Below are 14,541 nucleotides of genomic sequence, written 5' to 3' on the forward strand. Positions count from 1 at the left end.
ATTCTCTAAAATAAAAGCAAACTTTTTTTTTGTTCACAACAAAAAAATGTTATTTGAACAATAAAATAAAATAAAATAATAATTAATTAAATGGTTGAAAAATCTAAATATATTTTTTTCAGCGCCACCTTGATCAAAACCTTTTTATAAAAAAAAAAAATTTTTTAATAAATTACAAAAAATTTATTTTAATTTTTTAAAAATTTCCTTGCCTAAAAATTTTAAAGAAAAATGCAAAAACTTCAAATTCAATTAAGATAAATTTTATTTCAAAAATAATATAAATACTTGTTATTAAAAAGACATCTCCACTATATCTATATAATATAATTCAGACTATAAAAAATCTTCAAATTTAAGATTAGCTTTTATTCAATGAAGTGTATTTTTTTTTGTGTATTTACGGAGAAGGTCAAAGTACATGTTGTGTGTTTGTTTTTTTTTTTGTGTTATAATATTCAAATTGATACAATAAAACCCCTAAAAATACAAATTCGATCACAAATATATAACATTTTTCTTCATATTCATCTAATTTCTATCGGGTATGAAGTAGTTGTTGTTAAAGCCGGCAATTTGCATCATGAATGTCATAAAAATCGCATTATTAATCGATTGGTCCTGCTTAATGACAATTGTCTCGTCGGGCAGTTGTTCCATCTGGATATTGAAGAGGCGAAAGAGTTTTATGACATTCGTTTGGTCTGCCGTCGCACTGTCGTCTTGTGTGAAAATTTCCCTCACCAACAAATGCGCGGCACAATTCCTTTTCAGAAAATTTGCAATTTTCGAGGCAAGTTCCGTCGTGACAATTCCATTAAAGTCCCGAAATTCCGATGTGACAGCTGGGAGACGTCCTCGCGTGAACAATCCATTGAGAATATTGAACAAGGATTGCACGTAAGCCTGACTCCGGGATCCACTGACGGTGATTTGTGTGGGAGAATTTGGATTTGCGGCGACTGTCGACGTCGTTGAGGTGTTGCTGGGCGAGGAATCTCTACTGCTGCCCGTTATTTGTCGCTGAAGGGCGGAAAGTTGCGTGTGCCAACTGTCGTCGAGTCGCGTTCGCAGCGATAAATTGTTAATTTGGTGTGTTAGGGAAATGCGCGGCGGGTAGGAAAGTGTCACAGGCTCTCCAGAAGTCGAGAGAAGTGCGCGATTAACGAGATATCGTTGCGGCGACAACGTGTTTGGTCGAATGAAACTTTGTTTCTCGCGATTTGTCTTCTCTTTTGCTTCGAGTGTCAAGCTGAAAGGCTCGCGAGACAGTTCTAACGACGGTTCCGCTTTGTTGCGATTGCTTATGGGTTTGCAAGATGCCGGCGAATCGATGTCTGGCACAATTTGGTCCATTGAACGTTTCATTTTTAATTGCTTTTGGATAATCAAGTCCAGTGCGGCAAGCGTTTCCGATGCCGTATTGCGATCTTCGGGTCTCAAACACAACAGCGAACGAATCAGCGCCATCGTGTCTGTGCTAATTTTCTTCTCTGGCGGAAAACTAAAGTCCACATGTTTGATTTTTTTGAAAAGTGCGGGCGGTGTACTATCCACAAAGGGAAATCTTCCAACAATCATGGTATAAAACATCACTCCAAGTGCCCACATGTCACACGGCTTGCCACGATACGGTTTTCCCGAGAGAATTTCCGGCGCAATATACGCCGGCGAGCCACGTTGATCATTGAAAAAGGAAGTATCCGAGGCCAGAAGACGTCCCAAGCAGAAATTTGTGATGTAAACTTTGTTCGAAACGCGATCCAGTACGATATTATTCAGTTTCAAGTCGCTGTGGATGATGTTCCGTTCGTGCAAGCGTTCGACAATTTCACAGATTTTTCGTACAATTCCGAGGATATCGCGTTCCGGGAGTTTTGCCTTTTGCACGTAGTGATGCAAATTAATGTAAGCCGAAGACTTGGCATCAAACTCGTGCGGACAGATGCAATCCAGCACGAGAACGATCCTTTTGAGGATTTTTCCCGTGTAGATGTGTTCCATGGGTGATCGGTCCATCGTGTATTTCTCCTCCAGCACAAAATCCGAAAAAAGTCCGTGGGAGCGGATGACACCTTCGATGTCCTTGCAAAGAGACAGCAATTTATATTCGCTGTGGAGCAGGACTTTGCCTTGCATCATGTCCCGCACTTCCTTCTCCGACTTTGGATTATCGTCGAGCGTGAGGATTTTGAGGACGTAGAACTCATTTGTGCCACTTTTACGTGCAAGCCGATGTTGCAAACACTCGATCGGAGAATTGCTGATCAATGGTCCCAAAATGTAGTTTCCTAAAAAAAAAATAAAACAATTAAAAAAAACGATGATAAGAAAAAAAAGAAGAGAGAAAAAAAATATTATCATCGTCAAGAACGTTCCATTCACAATGTCAAGTCGTCATATATGCACAACACAGCTTACGTGCGTTGTCGTAAGTAGTGACACCTTTTTCTCTTCCTATATCAAAACAACCAGTTTTATCGTCGTGTGTACTAGTTTTTTCTTGAAACTTCATTTCCCTGTTTAATTTTTTTTTTTTTTTTAGAAAAAAAAATCATTTTTTCTTACCAGCTTTCTTCACGTTGAACCGATCCACGGGTTTTCCGTGCTTCACGTGATTTTTGTCGTCGCTACTTGAGCTCGGGCCTCCCGGATCAATATCTGGAACAAGTCTATCGTTGCCCTGATTACATCGTTTTGCATTAAAAAGTGGACCACTCCAAGATCGTTTCATTCTTTGACACTTCTGCCAGATTTCAGATGGTTTTGCACACTTTTACAGCTACTTTTGGAGGGGATGGAAGCAAAAACGTGATGTGGTCCAATGTAGTTCTAGGTCTTTTTGCTGTATTTATTCAATTTAATTGTTAAGTCGTAATTCTCTCAATATTTGGTTTCTTCGACACGAAGTAGTGATGTCAAAAGTGAAGCAAATTTTCGAGTTTTTTTGACATCTCTAAATACTTGCAAGTTACTTGTACAATTTTTATAGGAAATTGCCATTTTTCTAATTCAAATTTATCAGATTTCCCGGTTTTTTAATGAAATTTCTCCAAAAATACTCAAATTTTATGAAAGACACAAAGCTAAGACTGTCTTTAAGCAATTTTTCTCTTAGATTCAAGACAAAGAAACACCAAAACCTCCATTTTTGTTGATAAAACTCAACAAGTTTTCATTTATTCAAAAACTTTTTATCAATTTTTGATAAATTTTGGTTGAAAAGACCTCCAATGATGAATTGTCGGCCATTTCTGGTGCAGCAAAGAACCCAAAATCCATTGAAGCTCCCTGCCAAGTGGTTCAGAACCATGCGATTAATGATGCTGATGAAGACTCGATATATAATGCTGCGTATTTTTCGAGTCATTTCTTCCGTCTTCTTGTCCAGACGAACGATTTTGAGGGAAGGACGAGTCCCATGATGGTCCTAAATGGAAATTCACGTGAGTTTTTGTTAAAACTTAATAGAAAAAGGAGAATATTACCTGGACTTCTTTACTCTTCGGCGGTCGTCTGCAAACTGAAATTGTCGTTCAAGCCTATCATCATTTTCATTCGTCTCACAGAGTTTAAGAGGCCCAATTTTAAAGGCCTTTAAAATTCAAATTGATGTAAAAGTAAAAATCCGTTGAAAATAGTTAGAGATAAACCTGGATAAAATTTAAAAATCAGGCAAAAATTTTAAAAATAAACTAAAAAAAAATTTGAGATTTTTAAAATTTGTTAAAGAGAAATCGTAGATTTAAAATTTTTGTAATTAAATTTTTAAATTAAATAAACAAAAATTTTAAAACTTGTAATTAGGTTCTTTGATTTTTTAAGGCGAAAAAATTTTATATTTCCATTTTTTGTCGCCCCCCCACCCCTAATAAATCGTTTTTCGACAAAAGGGGAAAAAATAAAAATTAAATTAAAAATTGGAATATTTTTGACATTTTTGGGAGTTTTTTGAATAAAAAATCATAAAGTGTAATTGAATGTACCAAAGAATAGGTAAATTTGCTTAAACAAGACGTTTTCTATCAAATACAGATGAAAAAAATTTTTAAAGTCACGTGACCAAATTATTTTTTTTTTCAAAAATTTTAATTTTGTAAGAAAAAGGAATTTGCCATAAACTCTAGAACAAGCATTTATTTATTGATTTTATTTTTATTTAAAAGAATATTTTAAAAAAAATATTTGTCTTTATTCCGAGTTTTCCGAATTTTAACAATTACTTTCCATAAACTCTATCCAAAACCAACTTCCGCTGCCATCAATCAGAAACGCATCTCGCCACACGAAATCCCTTCAAAACATCCATTTGTATTAAAAATCTACAGAAAAATTTGTTTATTTTTATTCATTATTAAATTTCAAAACACATGTTGCTCAGTTGCCACTGATGACTCACTTTCAATCATCATTGATGAGTTTAAGTAGACATTTCTTGCGGTGTCCATCACTCTACCTACTGACGACGCAGAAAAATCACTGGATCGTCAAATTTCACAAAAATATTCGAGACTTCCTCATTTCCTATCGCACATAATCAAATGAGACACCAACAATATGTTAGAGGCAGAAAAGTGTGAAATGCCATGACCAAATCTATTTTATTTGTACGTCACCTAATTTTTTGGCAACAGGTTCCGCGGCGCGCAAACGAGGAAAAAAAACACAATTCACACACCGAAAAATCAGATACTTACCATGAACTGACATTTTTTGAGAATTTCTATTGTCTTTTTTTTTCGCTTGCGAACGCAACAGCAGCAGTGCAATTCCTGAATTCCGTTACAAGATCTTGCTCAAATAATGTAAACTATTTTTGTGATTTTTCGTTGTTTTGTCAAATCAAAAATAAAATAAACAACAAGGAATGTCTGCGAGAAATTTTTCGGATGAGAGGAAGGTACAAACTATTTTTTTTCAATGTTTCCGAATCGATTTTTTTTAGTTTTTAATCCAGGTCGAAAATTTTAATTTAAAAATATTTAATGCTTAATAAGTCAAAAATATTTTTTTTTAAATCAAAAATAAAATTTACTTAAGTCAAAATTAAAAATTTAATTTTTCCAAAACTATAAAAAAATTCATAAAAAATCCTAATTGAAGTTTTATTTTTGCTTTCGAGGCTAAGTGAAAAATAAAAGATTTTTTATGACAAAATCTTTTTTTTTTAATTCTTCTTTAAAATTTATTTTTTTTTAATATTTTGTTTTCTTAAAAAAAATTTTTTTAATTTTTTTATTTTTAATTTTTTTTGAAATCTGACTTTGACTACAGAAAAAGTAAATTTAATTATTTTTTAATTTTTAAATTATTTTAATTCAAAAACATTAAATTTTTTGTTTTAAAATATTTTCGATCCTGTTTTAATCGTATCTTATCGCAAAAAAATCAAAATTAGTGGAAAGTTCCCAGAAAAATTGTCTCGAGATTTTTCCTACAATTAGTAGCAGGAGATAAATTCATAATAAAAAACCAAAAAATAATAATAAATAAATATATATAGAATGTTATGTCTCGAATTAGAAGGCGTTTCACCAGTCTAATTAATTATCCACACACTTTTCGTTAGTAGTTCAGTGTCTGCATCTGTCTGATGCATTCAAGCATCGATAAACTACGATGCAGCATGCACGAGACACAACAAACACACATGGGACCCAAGATGCATCTATTAAACAAAAATTTATTTTATTATTATAAATATTTTATATTATGGATAACCACAAATGTCGCAACAAACGATAATTTTCACTTGAGCACAGAGTCAAGTGTAGCGATAGGGTGTCCCATTTTTCCGAATTTTCCGCATTTTCCTCTAGAAAAATCATCCATGACGCAAAATTCCACTCTAATATTAAATACATCTGCGTGCAAAACGCGAATATAGATTGAATTATTGTGTCTTAATAAAGTGATCTATGTGTTCACTTGTACAAGTAATAGTTTTTGATGTAAACTTTGCAAATTCATTTATACGATCACATAAATAAATCGGTCACAATGTCTGGCCAAGACGATGGAGATGACTGGTAAATAAAATATTTCCAACTTTTTGTTTTACATTTCACATTTTTTTGTTTTATTTTCACGAAAAATTCATTCAAAAAGGCACTTTATTTTACATTCTAATTGATTGCGATTGAGTATAAGGAAGGGATTTAAACGTGTAATATTTTGTAATCAACAATCCTCAAGGTACTTTGTTTGATAACTTTTAAAAATATATAAATGTCAAAAAAGGGAACTAAAAATATTGTTGATTAAATATTTTTTTAAAATTAAAATAAATTAAATTAAATAATTTTAATAAATTAAATTAATTTTTTAAATTATTTTTTATTAAACTTGTTCTAAGGTACACAAACTGTCTTTTTAACCATCGTCTAAGTAGTTTTTTACTGCCTATTTTTTTGTTTTTTAAAGATTATATTTTATTTATTTAATTATGCTAAAAATTAAACTATGAAAATTAATGTTTTTAACAAAAAAAAAAAAAATTTCCTTTGGTATTTGGTATTTATTTTAAAAATATAAAATTTTTTTTTTGGTAAGGCGACTAAATTTATTTTTTTTAAATTGCATGTTGAAAAAAAAATGAAAAAAAAAATTTTTTGGATTGAAAAAAAAAATTACGTTAAATATTAAACTGAATATGCTGTAAAAAAATTTTTTATATTAAAAAAAAATAATTTTTATAATTCTTTTCTGATTTTTTTTAAATATTTTTTTCATTTAAAAAAATAAATTTAAATTATTTCATTAAACATAAAATTTAATTTGATTTGAATTCAATTGTTGATTAAAAAAAATTAACGTCGTCAATTTAATGAAAATAAAATTTAATGAAAAAAAAATATAACATTAAAAAAAAATTAAATTTAGTCGCCTAAACAAAAATTATAAAATAATAAAAAAAATCATCGAAAAATTTTTTCACAAATATTTCAGATTAAATAATAAAAATTAATGACTCGATAAAATTGACTAGATTTCTAAAATGTTTGTCATGAACTTAATCTATCACAGCTAGGATTGTATCTCATATTTACACCTCTTTTTTAACTTCATTGCCACTAATTGCTCTCTTCTCACGTAATAAAATGTGCTTAGGTCGAGCAATTACTTGTAAAAATGTAACAATATTTGTGGTTATAATAAATTAAATTACAAATAAAATAATAATAAGAGAGTAATAAAAATTTAAATGTAGAACAACAACCATTATTTATGTTTTAAAATTACTGTGTGAGATTTCTTTTTTGTATATAAACGCACGCGTAATTGTTTACCCTATACAAATTGTAAAATTTATTAAAGTTTAAAAAAAGATTAAATATGAAGGCACTCATAAATTACTCATTCGGGATATCCCTTGTCTTGTCTTGTTTTTTTGTGTGTGTGTTTTGTAAAGTAAAAGCTAATGTCTTTTTTTGATTGATTTTTTTTTTGTTTTTCAGAAGTTCAAGTACTTTCCATTGCAGTTTCAGTTGTTGTCGTAGCTGGCACCGGCGATTTTTGTGGCTCCGACTTGATTTCCGGCTGATTACTGTTGCTGATAATGGGCGAGGTGCGAATTTCGTGTGTTGTCACAGGCTCATGTTTAATTTGAAATTGCTGCGGATTCATGTCGGGCATCATTTGGGGCGGAATAAAGATCCCGCCAGGCATTTGCATGTTTGTCGCTTGTTGTTGCAGCATCATTGTCGCTTGTGCAGTCGGCGAAAGGGGAATTGGGAGAGCGTTCATGCGATTTCGCTTACGTTTGGCATCCGGATCGCAAGTACTTGTGCCGGGATGACGATATGAGACGTGCTTGCGGAGAGCGTCTTTACTGCGAGACACGTGATTGCACACTTGGCATGCATATCTGAGATGGGATTTTAGGATTTTGAAAATTTTTCTTTGAAGAAACAAAGGAGTAAAGGTGCCCCAAATTTATTTTAATTTTTTTTGTTCCAAAATTTTTTTTAGAAAAAATTAAAATTAAAAAATGTTTTAAATTTTTTTTTCATTAAAAAATTATAAATTAAAATAAAATTAAATAATTAAAAAAATTAAAATTAATTAATATTTAATTTTTTAATGAGTTAAATTTGCTAATTAAAAATTTGATTTAAAAAGAAATTAAGTGATAAATTATCTTATTTTATTATTTTAATTAATTTATAATTTATTTAATTATTAATTTTATTTTTTATAATTATAAAATATTTTTTCATTTATTTAATTATTTATTAATTCAATTAATTTTTGAAAAAAATTATTTTCATAAAAAATAACTTTAAAAAAAATTGAAATAATTTTGTGAAAAATTTTTCAGTAAAGAAAATTAGTTTTAAAATGATCAAAAATTCTTGAAAAATTACTAAAAACTAAAAAACTGTAATTTTCAAGACATTTTAAATTTTTTTCCTACTTTTCCTAATTAAAATAAATTTGGAGCAACTAAAAATTTTTTTTACTCACCTCATATTTTGATGCGTTTCCAGATGCACACGCAAATTATACTGATTCGATAGCTTTTTGTTGCAGATGAAGCACGTGGCATACAACTTTTGATTCGCTGGCTTCGGTAATGCCGGTTTCTCCATCATCATTTCCGCCGTTGCGGTGCCAAAATTCTCCGTCATGCTCATTTGCGGCTCGAACAGCATATTTTCCGGCGTTCGACGAATTCCCATGTCTTCGGACAAAAAGTGCCCGGGGAAATTCGGCGGAAATGCTGGTTGTTTGTTCATTTGTGCCAACGACACGGGCGGGGAATGAGGAATCATGGTGCATGCTTTGCTGCTCGCATTACTAGCCAATTGCTCAAAGTAACTCTTGTTGACGGTCCTTAGCGTTTCGGCAATTTTATCGATTCTCTTGATGTCCGCAGACGACGTTTGACGCGAAACGGGACCCACGGAGCTGGCACGTCGCTCGAAAGGCGATTTGGTACGATTTTCTTCGATTGCATTGGCATTTTCGTCCACGGCAGAAGCACTTTTTGGACTGTGGGGAAGTTTCAACGTGGACTGTGTGAGTCGGTTGAGGATGTCGTTGCTGCGAGCGTTTGAATAGTTGAGCGGTTCGGGCATCATGTGCGGAAAAAGATTCAGCGAACGCGAGAAAAACGATTCCAAGGGCGATTGTTGCTGTTTTGGGGTCGACGAACGAGGTGAGTCGGAATCCTTTTCACGTTGCGGCGACGACAAACTTGTCTCAGACTTGTTCGGAGATTTCTACAAGAAAAAAAAATTAAGAAAAAAAATAGCCACGTGTAAGAAATTTTCCATCAATTTAGAAATTTTGAACAGAGAAAAAAATCTGTTGACAACTAATGATTATTTTTTCGTGTCATGTCATTTAGCTGCCATTCCCGTTCTATTGTTTTGAAATGTTAAAACGACAAAAAAGAAAAACACAAGCAACGCATCAATTTTATTTTTATATTTTTCCAAATGATTTTCTCAAATATGTTTCTGGTCACCTTCATTAATCACTTTTGTTTCTCTCTTTTTTCTTTTTGTAGTTTAACGAGCGCTCATCACCAATTTCGTGACGGCAAATTACTTTGGAGCCATTCGGAAAACAACCAAACGCCCCCTTAATGGTTGGCGCACCGAAAAATCCAAAGAAAAAAAATCAAAATGCGTCATTTGAGACAACACAAGTCACAAAAAATTCTTCTGTTTTCCTCTCAATTTTATTATTTTAATCTAACCGAAAATATTTTCCGCCTCGTGTTTTTGTTCCAGTTGGTTTATGTCGTCAAATACAATAGAAAACTTTATATTTGGTGTCGTACCGTCGTCGACAGGGTTCGACAGGTAATTAATTTTTTTTTATTTTTGAAAAGTAAAATTGCTTAATCTTTTTTATTATTTTGCTTTATTTAATATTTTAATATTTTTATTCTTAGGCGAATAAATTTAATATTTTCATTTTTTGTCCCATGAGGATTTTCACGAGGGGGGGGGGAAATAAAAAAATAAATATTTTTGAATTTTTTGTTAGTAATTTTTTAACGTTTTTAGACGTTAAACATTGATTTTTAATATTTATTTAATTTTAGTTTATATTTTTTTTAAATTTGAACTTAAAAATGAAGAAAAATCAAACAAAATCTACCAAAGTAAAAACTTAAAAAAAAAATTTTGGTCACGTGACTTTCAAAAAATTGTTTTTCAAAATTTTACTATAAAATGGTTTAATGAAGCGAATTTCTTTGGTTTTTTGTATGATTTTACAGTAAACAGTTATTTCTATTTTATATTTAATTTTTATTTTTCCCCCTGAATTTTTTCGACAAAATCGGAGGGGGGGAGACAAAAAATAGATATTTTAAATTTATTCGCCTTACAAGAAAAATTTAATTTTTTTACCGCATTTCGGAGAAAAATTGTGGTTTTATTTATATAAAATTTAAAAAAAATACTTCAAAAGCGCACCTTTAGGAACTTAATTTCTTTTTTGAGGCTCTTTCATAGCAAGATTTCCTATTTTTTTTTTCAAAAAAAAAAAAATTTCAGTTCTATTAAAAAATAATAAGTCTTTTTGAAATATTACATAATTTTGTTCATGAATTTTAATAAATTAAATTTTGAGAAATTAATGACATTCAATTAATTAATTAAATGAATTAAATTAAATTAAAATATTTGTTAAAAATTTAAAATTTGAAAAAAATAGAAACTACAAACTTGATTTTATAGAAATTATTTTTTATTAAATTAAATAAAATTAAAATTTAATTTAATTTTTTATTAAATTTAATTTTAATTATTTATTGTTATTTAAAATAAAAAAATTTACCCAAAATTAGTCAATAATTTATTAAAATTTGAAAAAACTCTTGCTCTATGCTCGAGATTATCAATGGGAATTCAAAAAAAAAATAATAAATTTTCTCGAAAAAAATTAAAATTTGGAAAATTTGCTAGGAAAATTTTAAGATGCCTTAAAAGAGACTTAGTTCCTACTGAGAAAGAAAATAATTTTACTTTTAAAAATTTTTACTTAATAAAAATAAAATATCTGCGGCATAAAACCGCATTTTTTTTCTTCGAAAAGCGGTAACAAAAATTTTTTAAAAAATAAAAATGAAACATTTTTAATACTATTTTTCGAAAACCTATTTTTTTCTCAAAGGTAATAAAAAACAAAAAATAATTTTAAACCCTGGTTACTATACGTTTGCTTTGTTATATAAAAGAATTTTCTCTCCGGCCGCTGTTCTGTATATTTCATATTGTGTAACCGTATTTTTGTAAGCTTGACAAAAAAAAATATTTTCATGTGTGTGGCTGAATGCGCAAATGACTAAGCAAATTGATTATTGGCCAGATTTATTTTTTTTTTCATCTCAAACCGGAGAGCGATCGTTCATTGGACAAAAATCATTTAAAAAAATAAAATTTAAAAAAAAAACTTACTCCATTATTGAAATCGGCCAATCCCTTAATGCCGAGCGTCTCCGCAAGCGACAGCAAATTCGAAATTTGCTCCTCGAAGACATTCACTTCTCCAGCATACATGAATTGCATGAGGGCGACAATCGATGGGAACGACGTGCCCGGCAAAATTATCACAGGATGTTGATGTGGCGTCGCATCCAAATTCTTGAAAAGTTCCGCGAAAAATGTGCTGCAGGCACTGAGGATTATTTTGTGCGCTTTTATGGTGCGACCTTCGGCCGAAAGAGTCACGTCTGTCAAGTGCGATTGATCGAGTAAGCCGGGCAGGGAACTCAGGAGACTTGTTGTGTGGTTATGCCATCGCAGACAAAATTGCTGCGATGTGGGGCTGCCTGGCTTTTCCATTGTTTAATTTTTTTTATTTTTTTCTGAATTATTTTTAACACTTCCACTTTTATCCACTGGTGTGTCGTGTCTAATCACCTCTCTGTCCAAATGTTTATATTTAATTCAAATCAACAACTCGCTGTTTCTCCTGTACGCTGATTGATAAAAAAAAAAGAACGATTGATTTTTTCGTGTATCGAACGTGCATGCACAGAAAGTGCATTGAAATTGCACTCTTCATGTCAAATGGATGCAATTTTTAGTATCATCGGGCGTCGTCATGTGCTCGTTCGTTAACTTTTTTGTTTTCTTTTTAACATTGAAATTCTAAACAGATGGAATTTATTTTTTCAGGACACTTGTTGTGTGCATACGAGTGACGTCGCGTACATTGTTGTTACAACAACGCGAATCGTAAGTGCATCTATTTATTGATGTTGATGTGAAAAGTACTTTCTCACGCGTTCATTGCCATGCCATGTGTTAAAAAGTGTATTTTTATCCGTTGGCGATGCGCTGATCGAGATATTTATTTGGAAATTGTGGTCGCGATTGATTGATTGACTCGTTTTTCTTGCTGTACGAGTTTAAAAAACATCACAAGTCTCTCAAATTTCCAAAAAATTAAGATACATTTGCTTTCCAGATGTACTAAATCATCGTTATGACAACAATTTGTCAAAATATTTCTTTTTTAATTTGTATCAAAAATGATTAATTTTTCTCTTCATATCGCCGCGACACATCAAAACGTGAAAAATTTTAATAACTCTCCAATTAAGAAAGATAAAAATTATGAGATGTGACATGACCAGAAAAAAAGTAAATATTTTTCCGTTTAGTGTGGAATAATGGATTTAAACAGCCCATAAATTTTCCGTTAATTATCTATTTTTCTCCACACATATTTTTTTCACACTTCCAGAAATTTGATATTTTTTTTCTTACTCGCGCAAGGCAGTCGGAAGAGTGTCGAAGAAAATGTACTTGAATGATTGGTTTTTATGGCATTTTAAAATTTTTGTCTCGTGTTTCAATTAGTGAAATGAAGTGTACTGACTGGCAACGGCAGCATGGGAACAGCGTGGAAAATTTCATTGTATTTTTTTCAAAAATTGTTTTTCTTTTAATTTAATTTTTTTTCTTACTTATTTTTTTTTTGTTTGTTTTTAATTTAAATTTTAATTTTAATTTTTTTTTTTTTTAAAATAAGTTTAAAAATTAATTTATTTTTTTTTACCGAAATCCTCGCTTTTAAAATTTTATTTTTGATTTAAAAAAAATATTAACTTAATTATTTTTAAATTTATTTTATTTTTATTTATTTAATATAATTCGAAATAAATTTAAAATCGGAACTTTTTTTAAAATTATTTTTATTTTTTTTACATTTGAAAAAAATTAAAATACTTTAAAATTGTTTTAAACTTTTTTTTAAACTTTTTTCCAGATTTTTTACAACTATAAAATTTTTGGAGTGATGGTGAGTTTTTTTTTCGTAAATTTTTTTTAAAATAATTTTTTTACGAAAATATTTTCTTTTTATATTTTTCAATACTTTAAAAAATTTTTAAAGCTTGGAACACTTTATTTTTAAATTTAATTTTATTTTTCAATTAAAATTCGCAAAAATTTTTTTAAAAAATCCTTGAAATTAATTTAAAAATAAAATTACATTAAAAAATTTCCCGACTCAATCCAACAATGACGACATGATGTATGTTGGACAATTGCTAAAATGCGACTAAGAAATGCACGAAAAGTATTTGATGTACACACCAACAAAAAATTAATTGAATTGCATCCATTTGACATAACAAGCGTGCACTTTTTTTTTAATTTATTGTACCAGTCATAGTCCGACGATTTTTTTTTTGTTGAAGAAAGCACCACTTCTACACAATTTTTTTTTTATTTATTTTGATTTGGCTCTTTAATTTTTTTTTAGATTTTTTTTTTGCTTAACTTGTCTTGCAATTGTAACAATTTTTCAGATTTTATTTATTGCTTTTGAGACAAAAGTGATGAGAAGTGTCGCATTTGTGGATTTTTCTGGTGTTCTTCTCACTCGAGTACTTTTCGATTGTTAAACACTTTTTTTTCTAATTTTTTAAAATGCACTTGTGATTTATTTATATTTAGTTAAATTAAAATTTATTGTTCTTTTGAGCGAAAAAAAAAAGAATAATTTAAATCATCTTCTGTTCGATGATTGATTTGTGCTTTGCTTGTTGTTTATGAACAGTGAACGACGATCTCTCGACGGTCCAGACACGATTATGATTTAAAAATAACTAAATTCCGTGTCTATTGTTCTTCATCTACCGTTCGTTCGGTCGCTTGTTTAATTAATTAAAACTTTTAAAATTACAATAATAAAATTTGCAGGTCTTCGGTGTACAGCAGCGCGCGCGTTACTCGGATTTTTCGGGCCCGCTTCTTGTCGCAACAGCAGACAATTCAATACTCAATCGACAATGGCAGGTTTTTTGTGTGAGCACCAAGCAGTTGTTACACCGAAAATTATAATTGTTCGTGTGTCTCAGCCTCCTCGCGCACACAATGAACGACGAAAAACACAAATGAAAAACTTACTGCTTATTTTTAGAGGTTCTCTATTTTCTTCCAACACACACACATGTCGTTGTCGTGCATGCTGCATCTCTCACACAATTAAAGAGACGACACAAACAATAAAAAAAAGAAAGAAAAGTCATCAGACAAGCACATTTAAACTACTGGAAAATCAGTGTCT

General features: G+C 30.5%; 1 protein-coding gene across 1 annotated transcript; it reads right to left on the reverse strand.

Moving 5' to 3' along the window:
• Positions 1 to 296: 296 nt before the first annotated feature.
• LOC134837528 (uncharacterized) lies at positions 297 to 13,936 on the reverse strand. Its single transcript, XM_063852911.1, has 7 exons — positions 13,636 to 13,936; positions 11,418 to 11,941; positions 8,467 to 9,224; positions 7,470 to 7,867; positions 5,264 to 5,268; positions 2,569 to 2,773; positions 297 to 2,291 (listed from the first exon to the last, which is right to left on the reverse strand). The coding sequence occupies exons 2-7, from the start codon at positions 11,802 to 11,804 to the stop codon at positions 532 to 534; spliced, it is 3,513 nt and encodes a 1,170-aa protein (XP_063708981.1). The 5' UTR covers positions 11,805 to 11,941; positions 13,636 to 13,936; the 3' UTR covers positions 297 to 531.
• Positions 13,937 to 14,541: the final 605 nt, after the last annotated feature.

Source organism: Culicoides brevitarsis, chromosome 1 (genome assembly GCF_036172545.1).
Source record: "Culicoides brevitarsis isolate CSIRO-B50_1 chromosome 1, AGI_CSIRO_Cbre_v1, whole genome shotgun sequence".
NCBI lineage: Eukaryota > Metazoa > Arthropoda > Insecta > Diptera > Ceratopogonidae > Culicoides > Culicoides brevitarsis.